Genomic DNA, 11,994 nt, shown 5'->3' on the forward strand with positions numbered 1-11,994 from the left:
GTGAACGAAAAACCTTTAAATTTGTTCCTGGTTATCACTCACACCACCACTCAAAGACATGCACATGATTGCTTTTGCTCTTTGGGGTTTTTGACAAAATCCCCACCGTCATGTTTGCAAACAGACAGCCAACACACAACTTAAGTGATTCATAATATCATAAAGTAAAGTTAATTGACTCAAATAAAACTCCATGTTTGCAGCTGTCTTCCCTTTCTGACAGTATGAAAGACTCAGTATTTTGCAGACAGGGAAAAAAAATGGAATTTTTACATTAACCCTTTGAGTGCTGTAATTTATCCCGCCAAAATTTTACTGCAACATTTTACCAATTTTTATGAATTTTTTCTGCTTTTTTTTATAATTTTGGACCAAATGGACATCACGTTTCATTGGCTGTAGTTTTCTTACCAATTTTTTAGCAAAAATCTGAAAAAATTGACAGAGGTATAATTTTATAAAGGCGACAAAAATTGACTGTGGCACTCAAAGGGTTAATCTCATAGCAAAGGGGTTAGGAAAGAAAACATTGAATAAAGGAAGAAAATAACATCACTTTTGCCAAATGCCAAGGCCAATGTCAAAGTTCTTAGCCTAATGTATTACCCTATAGTAGGCAGCTCCATTATTTGTGTCATGAACTGGACTACTTCCAGGATAAATGCCTCATCAATCATGTAGCTATCATTCCATCCAAAAGAAGTGTCAAGTACATTCCAAGAAACATGCAGCCTCACCGAGAAGGAGCAGATTCATATCATGCATGCTACTCTCTAGATGTAGAGTGACTGATCTCATCACACCTGTCAAATTCTACAAGAAACATGTGCACTTAAGCTCTATCTGGTGAATCTGGCAACCTGCCAGGGATTCTCTCTACAGTGATGTTATTCTGGTGCACTGAAATACAAGTAGCAGGTTCACAGCTCTGAACACCCTTAGAGAAGTTAACTCAGGAAATCTTGAAACTTACTAAAGTTAGCCTTATAAAAACAACACACACAGTGTGTAGCATACTCTACTGTGTAAACATTTCTGCTTAGGTGGTACTACATGATTCATTGCATGAATCTAGCGCCCTCCATGAATCTCCAATCCTTTTTGCCCTTCTGCTCATAGGTGTGTGACTTTTACCTTATTAGTAAGATAGAAAAGTCAGTCACCCCACCACAGCAGGACTATGCAAAACACTGCATACCAGAACACCAAGGCTTCAAATTATAATGATACCAGGATGTCCTTTTTTTTTCAGCTAGTCCCTTACTGCTTCCCTGACCTGAATGCTTCTTGTGGTGATAGAACATTATGAAGAAACTGGTGCCAAGGGATCAATCATTAGATCTTTGGAATGGGGAGGGGGAGGGAGCAAAAGTAAAAAATGGAAAGAAAAATCTGTAGAGCCGAAAGAAATTGCTGAAATGCAGTAGTAGGTGGTTTGCGTGAAAAATCGTGAATTTGAAAAAAAGAATATTCCGGCTGCGTAAGAGCCAAAAAAAAGATATTTGTCAAATCTTGGAATGTGAAAGAAATTTGCATGTACAAGTCCAACTCCCCTCCCAAGACCTAATGGTTCATCCCTTTAGCTGAGGTTTGTCTCTGTCTCTGGTCAAGTTCTCTTTTACAGGATGTATGTGTGCCTCCTATTTGCAAATCTTTGCGCAGTATATTTTCTCATGTAATGAAAACATTTTCTCCCGTCTTTTCTCTTCCTAGGTACTACAGCAGAAAGGTTCAAGAATGCGGGAGCTTCGAATGTAGACACTTCGCAGAGATGTTGAGTGGGGTTTTTTTATCGTGTTTGTTGGAAGTCAATTCCATGAGCAAAGATTATCACTATCCAGGTGAAATTCAGGACTTTGCCTGTCAATGCAGTTAGTATATATTATCATTTTAGGATCCAACAGAATAAATGCCTTGCCATGCTGCTCCCTCAGACAACGATCCTTCTGTAACACACATGCTGATTGGTCAACATCACTCTTTTTCACACTCTCTGATGTTTCCTGTCATGAGATTCGATGGTGGTATCATTTACATAACAATGCATTATTAATATTCATGCTAACAAAATGCTGCAAGTTTATCCTTAAAGTGTGATAGGATAATTTTTTTTTTCATTGGTCAATTGAAAATTGCATATCTTTGCTGTTTTCTGCCAACAAATTTAATTCTCTAGCGTAGGAAATCTACTCATAGCGACAGAAATCTTAATATTTTACAATGGTAGCCCCCGTTTTTGCATTGCCAACATATCATTGGTTGAGAGTTAATGTGGTTACAAGACTTTATTTTTAAATGAATAGATAGTAAAAAATTATTTTAATCAGTCTTGTCACAGAATGGCAGTATGGCAAGGCACAGTTATGAAGGATATATAGAATATGTACAAAAAAACAAAAATTATAAAAAAAATTTCATTAAGGAATTTTGTAAATCAAGATTTGAATAACAATTTCAATAATATTAATTGTTCTGCATTTTTGATAATTTTAAGCAGTGAAAGGAGCAGTTCAAAAAATACAAGGGGGACAAATATTCAGACACTGTCGATAAATGACCAAGATACAACACACAAATACTTGCAAGCAAAACCAAGAGAAACTGTGTGAGGTGATGTTCATGCCTTATTACGAGCTCATTCCATATCTCATGAGGAGGGCCAGCCCACATGACGGAGTATCCATCCACAACTGTAATTTGGAAGAAACAACCTTCTCACTCCTGCCACCCCTGCGACAGAATGGGGTGTCCGCTTTTGTCATATGTTGAAATTTTGATGTCCTGCATTTTCCCACATTGAAAAAAATTTTGTCAGTTTTCAAAAAAAAAAGATCTATCTGCTTTGACTTATAAATTCTTCACTTTAAATGCAGCTCTGTGACTGGTGGATTCCGCAGGTGTGTTCAGTCAGTATGCTAATGCATAGTTTACACATGCATTGTATACTTCTGGCGGTGATCCACTGCCCGGTGGGTTCACCAGGTGTGTTCAGTCAGTATGCTAATGCATAGGATACATATACATTGCGTGCTAATGCCTGTCATCCTCTGTCCAAAAAAAACCCTTAAATTTAAGACCTAGATAAGTGATGTGGGTTTGGCCAGTATACATGTACCTCTCACACATATATAACATTATAGACTGCAGTATACACCTGCCCAAGACACACAATTTTGTCACCATAATTTTCAGTTTTGAAATATTCGCAAAAACAAATATTAACTTGTACAATAATTCTTTTGTTCTTTTAAAATTTGATTCTTCGTTTTTTTAAAAAAATATCAAAACTTGTAAGTGAAGTCTGTATGTTGTAGTCAAAGTAAAATTTGAACAATTTTGTGACTTTAATGCAAAAATATTTCAATAATTACAAATTTTAAAAAAGATGTGAAAATTGTCAATTAGGAAAACAGTGATGATGGAAAAAGCATAATGTTAATTTCTGGCTTACACAATGGACTAAATGGTTGTATATTGTTATCATTCATATAGCTGCTGTACAGGGTCAAAGTTCAAATATGCCTTTTTACGACATTATGGAGATTAGATTTCCTTCATTGAGAAGTAATATTTGTTATTTCTCTGACTGATGTTTGCCAAGTTGTTGAGTTCTAGATTTGGTCAAGAAAACTTTGCTACACACATATCTCTTTAACCTGTCTGGACTGCCTGTGAGTAGCACGGTTAATGAAAGACACGGTTATTTCTACAAAACAAAATAGGAATAATGGAAAACATGTCAAAAGTTACAGCTGATAAATCTAGAATCAGGGTAGGCAGTTGTTAATCATCACCAAAGTAGGTAGGTGAATAAGACGCATCGCTACAACGTTAATGACGGATGCACAAGCTGAAGATATTATTCATGTCAATATGTCCATCATTATGTATCTTGTTTACTGACCACAAATCTGGATCCATGTCACCGAGAAGATTTACAACTGTGGTTCCACTCCGGAATAAAAAGGACGTGACATGTTCTGTGGACTCAGAAAGCCCAAAAGGTCACGTGATACTGGCATGTGTATAACCCTGTGTAGAAATACACATCTTTCCGTATGCATTTGTTCACATGGTATTCTTTGTACCATGGTCCATTTGTATTCCGGGTTTAACCTATAACCAAAAACCTTTTGGAGGGACAATGGCTGTTACTTTAAGCAAACACAGTTTCATATTCTCCTCCCTAAAGTATTTTAAAATGCAATTTATGAGCCATTGTCCAAGTATCGTGTGGGCTGTGCAGTTTGATTGTTGACAAACGAAACCCAGTGTCAACTAAAATTCAGTTGTCAACAATAACACGACATATTACACACATACTGGCTGTAATCACAACACTTGGCATTTTGACAATTTTGGGTGTAGGACAAGAAACTGTATTCACAATTTGTACAGAAACACTGAAAAAAATATTTCTGTTACTATTTATGAAATTTTTATACACACCTCACATCTGTACAAAACATTTCAATGCTATGTATGTACTTCTGTTCACAAACCAACATCTTTTCCATCATCACTAATTTCCACTCTAGTTCATCTTTTTTTCCCACAAATTCTTATTTGTTGTACAGTTTTTCATATGCTCAGTATTTGGAAAAAAATTATTAAAAAAGATTCAAAAAAAATTTTAAAATGCAAACCAAGATCAATAAATTAATATTAATAATTTCTATAAAACTGCCTCGGGTTGATAAGGGTTGAATGGGTAAATTCTAGGTTCATTGATGGGGACTATTGATATTGTGACTTTGATAATGGGTACGCCACGGGGCATTGGTTTTTCAGTGAATTATTATGTTGGGTATGGATCTATATTTATTGGGTTATGGCAGTTTAGCAGACACTTCAGTTCAGGGTTGGGTGTTAAGAAACCTGTTCACCCTGAATTCCCAGGGGACAGGTCCGCAATCGCCATTGATGAAGATGGGTTTGGGGGTCAAAGCATGGTGGAGACGCAGTTAAACATGCTTTTGAGGGTGTGAGGTCATTCTAATGGGCACTGTATCATGGCAGTTGGACTTTTCCATTGATAGAGTGGGGAGGGGTAGCATCTTTATCAGGAGGGTATCTTTCAAATCTTCTGGATGTGTTTCTCTTTTGAAGTGAAATTATTGGTGTATATTGTCGATAGGAGTGCACCCCCCGGGCAGTATGGGTAACATGATTATGTTGCCAGTGTGCTAAACTGTTTTCAATGTAAAACAAAACAAAGACACTCAGGAAGCTTGTGTCCTGAATATACCAGAGTTTGAGAGACTGAGAGACGGCTGCTATGTTGATATGGTGGAAGTTATGCGGTGAATTTTCCCATACCTGGTAAACGTATGGATGACGCATTGAGAAGCTGGTTATAGTCTGTGTTTTTTTCATTTCTTGCAATAAGTGCCTACTAATACATCACATTTCAAGTCTGGCTGTGCATATCCTAAATGACAAATACAACGGTAACTTCATATACAGGCTGCAATCTGATCAAAAACAGATGAAGAGATGGTGTCAGTTGTTTATGTAGACGTGTTCGTGACTTTACTTCGGCAGTCCTCACCACTCTACATCTAAGCGGCACCAGTGGAAATCTCGCTTTTTTTCAAGGTCAACTGCCCAACCAAATTCACAATCTTCAGTGTGTGTTGTTTCAATCGCTGAATGTCGCTCGGACACCATTTTGATAGCTACATGCATGTCAGTGTACAGCCAAATGCACTGAGCAAGCCACTCTGTTATTGGTTAAATAGTTGGACAGTGATAAGACAAGATTTCCTATGGTACAGATTGAGATGCAGAGAGGTGAGAACTGCAGAAGTGAAAACAAGAACATGATAGCGTAAAAGACTGATCCATCTCCATGTCTGATTTTAATCAGGTTGACACATACTCCCGCAATTGTTCTTTCTTAAGTTACTACTAACTCGTGTGAAGATGCATTGTAGTTGAAATTGTCTGTAGCTTTGTAAAGAAGATATAAAAATCTCTTTTCATGTGTTATAATCTAAAAACATCTCTTTCTGATCGTGTTTATACACTATCATCCGCTAGAAAACATTCTTTTTTGAATTTGACAAATTTTTTAAATGTTAATCTCCGGCAATGTTTCGGGAGTATCAAACATCGAGACCTGCTTAAAAAAAATTTTGTTCGGCATTGTATAGCTGAGACTTTTCAAAGCAGGTGACTCTGTTCGGTCTTGGGAGAAAAAAAACTGCAGTGTCAAGCTTTCTGATAAAAAAACAAGAGAATTATCATTTATTACCTGAAGAGAGGAGGGCGTGTTCAGGGTGACAATCTCCAGAAGACCACTATATTATGCAAATGAGGATCTTTAATGTCTCTGTGATATTGTCTCCGAGCGGCCAATCAGACTCCAGGGGGCCGTACCTTTTGGCTGTCAATCATGCAAAGCATGTTTTTAGAGTATTTTGATAGCTGTGAAATGTAACTTATTTTGAATGTTTTTTGGTCAGTGATATGTGTAATGCTTTTGATGGTTTTATTATTTGAATACATTTTATACTGCAATATGCCTTTTAACGTTAAAAATTAAAACTCTCTTTTTTCATTAAATATCTGAACGGTAAATTAAAAAAAAAAGAAAGAAAACTTAATCAAATGTGTGTGGTGTGACTCATTTTGAATTCAACAGAACAGAGATCAGTAACGTATGTCAAGTTTTGAACTTGGGAGCCTTATGAAGATTAAAAGCAGTGTCCCATATGATCAATCTATCAAACTTCCAGAAGACTATTGTTGGTCACTGTGGGAAAATTTCGAACGCTTGAATTTCGAAAGAGGCCTTCAGTCACTTCTGATGCGTAAAAAAATTTTCGAACATCTGAAAATCATATGACATAAACTGCTCAACTTGTTCATGAATAGCAATACATCCCCCCCTCCCCGACCCTTGAACATGGCTGTTTACTAGTATTATCAGTGAAATGCCCCCAGGAAATCTTTCTTTCACGTCGTTAGTATATCCGAGATGTTGACTGACTGATTTAATCCCCTGATACGGTAAACACAGCAGCTGATCAGTCAGTGTTCATGGACACAGCAACGTGTGCGCCCAGTGATCAGAGTAACAGTGTTAAAGGGGCTGATTATTTATCAGCTTCAACATGATAAAAATTCAAAGGAAAACAGAGCGCCTAAACATCATGTAAATACTCAGTGTCAACCACTAATGTGAGAACCAGGGATTGAGAACTATTTTAAGCAAAAGGAGAGGAGATGATAGAAAATGCACATCTTTCCTGGAAATATCATAGATCTGATCGAAAAGATACGTGTACCTGAATTCCGTACTTTTCCCTGTGGCAAAAACTGACTTCATGTGTTGTTGCAAATTTGAAACAACCGAAAGTGAGTCCGGTACCCTAACCACTACCCCACGGGCTTATAGACAAATTATCGTTCGATTAAGTTTTAATGAAAACATAAAAAGGTGTCCTTATCCCATTTTATATTTAAATGTAAGGTTAAAGGAAAACTGTTGGACGCGTTTCGGCAGTGCCACGCCACCGCCCCGGCATTTTAGTTTATTTTCGTTGTCTCGACTGATCAGAGCACAGCATATACAAAAAATAAGAAAAAATGACAATACTTTGTATTCTTAGTTGACCCAAACTCACTTAGGGACCGAGCACAATTAACGGCAGGGGGGGGCCGGAAGAGAAAATGGGGGGGCCACGAAAAAAATGAGTGTTCTTGGGTGGGCCATGAAAATTCCAGGGAAAGTAAGGGGTGGGCCACCAAAATTTTTTACACCATGACAGACAGAGAATATTTTTCAGCATTTTTGTTCCCTGTTGAAGCTGGAGTTCCTTGTTAAACTTCTTGTAGCATGATGAAATACCAAGTCTTAAACCTCACAATGCAGTTGTTATGTGTAAAATGAGCAATATTATTATTGAAAATTGACTTCATTTGTCAACAGTAATAATGGTTGGTAATGATACAGAGGCTCGGTTGAAACTGGTTATTTCATCATGCTATAGGAATCCCTTATAGAACAGGAATGCCTGTCAGTACCATGTGAAATTAGCATTCACATGGCTAGTTGGCATGACTTAATGCATGTGCATAGGGAATAGGCAGTCAGGCAGTCCACATTCATTTCAGAAGCACGTTGGTAACATGTGTATAGGCCGAAATATTTAAATGAGCTAGCCATTCACACACATGTGAATGAATGGTTATTCTGAATCCACTCACATTATGTGAACCAATGGTTATTTTGAATGCACATATGATGACAGGGTCATCCTGGCAGAAAAAGAGCACCATGAAAAGTACTGATTTGACACCCGATTTCACTTATTTTGATGTTGCCGTTATGAATTTGGTAAACATTGTTACATTTGCATGTTTGCAAGGTGTAAGCAAACATCAAATAAGTGAAATCAAATTCCAGTAAAATCAAGTACTTTTTAACACAGCCTCTTACGGTGAATTATAAGATACAATTGGTTGGATATGTAATTTAACCATATTTGGCCTAAAACTAAGACAGGCCAAACAGAGTTAAAAGCAACTCTGACTCACCTGAACACAGCAAACACAAGCAGACTCACCTTTCCAAACGTTCAAAATAAAAAGCAAAAACATATCTGTAAGTCTGATGACCAATTTAATAAATTTTGGCTTTAACAAATTTCATAATAGACACAGTGAAAAGTGATTTAGTCAAAGATTAGTTTTTAAAAGAGTTCATTTAACTCTGGCCAAGTCTCGTCTTTCATGTCCTATTTTGTTTTGAAATTTGACATTGAAGACTTCTTTACGTAAGTCATGATTATTCTTGCCAAATTTCTCTTGGGCCTTGGCTGACATGCACACTGAAATGAAACAGAAAGGAGAGAATGAACTTAGCAACATTTATTAAGACGACAACTTTACAATAAAGTTTCAGAACATGTGTGTGATTTGTTACATACACATAGAGGAATTTTTACATACATCTTTGCGAGTGCAAAATTAATACATTGAAAATGTAACATATATGTCTAGAAATGTGCTTGTGTACGATGTATTGACTTGACTAGTTGCCACAGCCACTATACCGATTAATTTAAGTACATCTTTACAAGTGAGGGCATCACAATTCATAATTTGAATCAATACAAGAAAGTATGTTAATACATGAGGCAAACAAGTTATTGAACTCAATAAAAATTACAGCTGCTGTCCCTTGAAAATTAAGACGTATCACATTTCTAAACATTTTTTCTGTCTTTCAATACAAGGCTTCTTACCTGGCAATATCATATTAACAATGGATTTTAAAAGTAACCATGTACAAAGAAGTAAAAAATGCAAGTAAGACCGGGTGGTACAAACAATCATAAGTTTACATAGCCATGTTCATCCTACGATCTACCGGTAGTTTGGTTTTTTTTTAATATTTTCATTCGCCTATTTTTTTTTTATAGCAGTGTTTTTGCACTGAGTGAGACCATGGACGCAAACTAAGCTTAGGCGTTGTTCAAGCCCAGCTTTGTTTTGCGTTAATGGCCACACTGTACACCTCCCTCCGCCCTGTCCAGGTATACAGATACGTACTTTCTTTTCACCCCTAAAGCTCAGGTTAAAAATGTCGGGCCATATACAAAACCAAGCTTCCCAGGAAAACATCAATGTGCAGAGAAAAGCCTCTCTATAAGGCATACTAATTTCGTAATTGCCCTTTATAAATATGCATTTCAAATACTTACCGGATGAATGGAAAATTATCGTCCACGACGACTTGCTATCTCGGCCACTGCATCCAACACTGTCGCGGGGAAATACACTTTACCTTCATGCCAACTGAAACATTACCACTAAACTCACTTGCTGTTTTGACTCAAAATGTGTCCTCACTGGGGGAAAAAATGACCGAGAAATCAGCCATAATTCGTGAGATTCAGCTGGTCTGAACAGCCATTACTTCAAAAAAATCTGCGCAATCTCATTTGAGAGATGCAATGTGATATCCGACAACGATCGTGTGGGAACACAAAGCATTGGTCAAATTCGAAAGGTCAAGGGTCGTGATCGTCGCAAAATTTTGACATTTCAAGTACGCGTAAACTGTTCCTTTAGATTTTTCCAATAAGCAAAAATTGACTTTATATGAAGAGATCAGTTAAAATACGGACGTCCAACACACTAAGTGAACCCTGTTGCAATTCTGATCAGCCTCGTTAAATCCAAGCGTACTCATTTACGGGATCCTTACGTTCATACCCTGTTGCGTCCCGTCCACTCTTCCAACACAACTCTTTCCAAAGTCACGACATCATACATCGTCAGAACCGCTAGTCCATCCGGCTCGACTTTTGAACGGTTTGGGGATGAACAGTACCTGTACTGCGTTTCCATTAAGTTTTATGTAAGTTGTAATCGCGAAAGTTTTACAATGGCAGATGCAGAACCGTCGCAAGTGTGTTCGTCGTTGTGTGATGATCTGACGTACATTACATGTACATGACTGCACATCATAGCCAGTTGCTGACGGACGTACGCGAAAACATGGACCGTATGAGAAAAATTTAATGACAGATCCAACCATATTACGTCTGGAAATGTGAGTACCTTTCAATAGAATGCAGGTTCCGATCATATGGAATATTTAGCGGTGAACATGTGTTTATTATTGCACATTTTGAAAATAAAATAAACGATGTTTAAAATTTTATCTGTGCTGATTTAATTTAGAGGCTGCTCACAGACGTTTGTAGCCATCTGCATGACTTCCCTCTTGTCATATTCATTGGTTTATACTGAAAATCCCTGGTCTCGTTTTTTTGAATGGAGATGAATGAAACTAATGCTAATTATATTTAAGGGATAGGCTGTAACTTCATAATTTTGGCAGAAATTGTGTTCTTCGTACATCGACTACAGGTTTTTCTCTCTTTTCAAAATCATGTTAGCAGTATTGCTAATGTTATTCTATTTTCTAAAACACGTTCAAATATCCAGTCTTCACAACCTGTATTATGTACAGTCAGCATTGTTATTGTTGGTAAACACATTGGTCTGGACTAAACTTCAATTGAACACAATAACAGTGAACTTTTATAATATACATGCACACAAAGTGTATGTTGGTTGTATTGATAATATCAACGAGCTATCAACGAGCTAATTCAACTTAAATTTGTAAACCAACGAAGTAAGTGCAGTTGATACATAACAAAAATATTAACAAAATCAAAAACTTACAGCTTTATACTGTCACTTTAAAATGGCAAACCGTTGCTTCTGTAGCCACTAAATATTTAAGTCTGAGAACAATTTAACCGGTAAATGTGACCCATGTGGCATTTCTATAGTGCAAACATGAGTAATTTTACCTGAAAAACTTAACCCAAGTAAAATCAACTCTACACATGAGTGCCGCCTAATTTATTTAAATTAAATAGACAATAGGGATGTGAAAACATGAGAATTGACAACAAGTCAGTCCTTGGAGTTTATTAATGCATGTCTAAATTTTTACCGCCACATGTGTAAGCTACCATTCAATCCATTGACAATCTTCCCTTCTATCATGAATTCAATAGGACTGCTAATGAATGGTTACTTCACATGGCTGAGTCTGATTTCACATTCATAGCCAGTGATGAATGTTCAAATTTTAACATGTCATATTTCCAATACTGGCATGTGGCAGGTTGGACTGCTATGGACTGCCTATTTTTCCTCAAATAACCATTCAACCTGTTCCACACAGGAATGTGGACTGGGTAATAGGCAGTTCAGAACTGGAATACGTAGTGGACACACAGGAAAAAAATACTGAAAAAAAGGGAGGAAAAAATGGCATTAATGGGTCTTTTATAGTTAGCCCATGAAGGACTATTCCAATGGCAGACTGTCATTACAGTGGAGTAACATTGAATATCTTGGGTAGTCATAGAAAGGCAGACATGGGTTGTGGAAAGTGCATTGAAATCACAACGGTCATGTTTACATTTTTCCCCAACATCTGAAAACATCATACAGATA

General features: G+C 37.0%; 1 protein-coding gene across 1 annotated transcript in view; it reads left to right on the top strand.

The window, feature by feature from the left end:
* Window positions 1–6,567, top strand: part of LOC139151717 (BTB/POZ domain-containing protein KCTD5-like) — a 29,388-nt gene extending 22,821 nt beyond the window's left edge. Inside the window, exon 6 of the mRNA XM_070724690.1 lies at window positions 1,714–6,567. Within this exon, the coding sequence (XP_070580791.1) occupies window positions 1,714–1,758 (45 nt within the window). The 3' untranslated portion in view covers window positions 1,759–6,567. The remainder of the gene's footprint in view (window positions 1–1,713) is intronic.
* Window positions 6,568–11,994: the final 5,427 nt, after the last annotated feature.

Source organism: Ptychodera flava, chromosome 15 (assembly GCF_041260155.1).
Source record: "Ptychodera flava strain L36383 chromosome 15, AS_Pfla_20210202, whole genome shotgun sequence".
NCBI classification, from domain to species: Eukaryota; Metazoa; Hemichordata; class Enteropneusta; family Ptychoderidae; genus Ptychodera; species Ptychodera flava.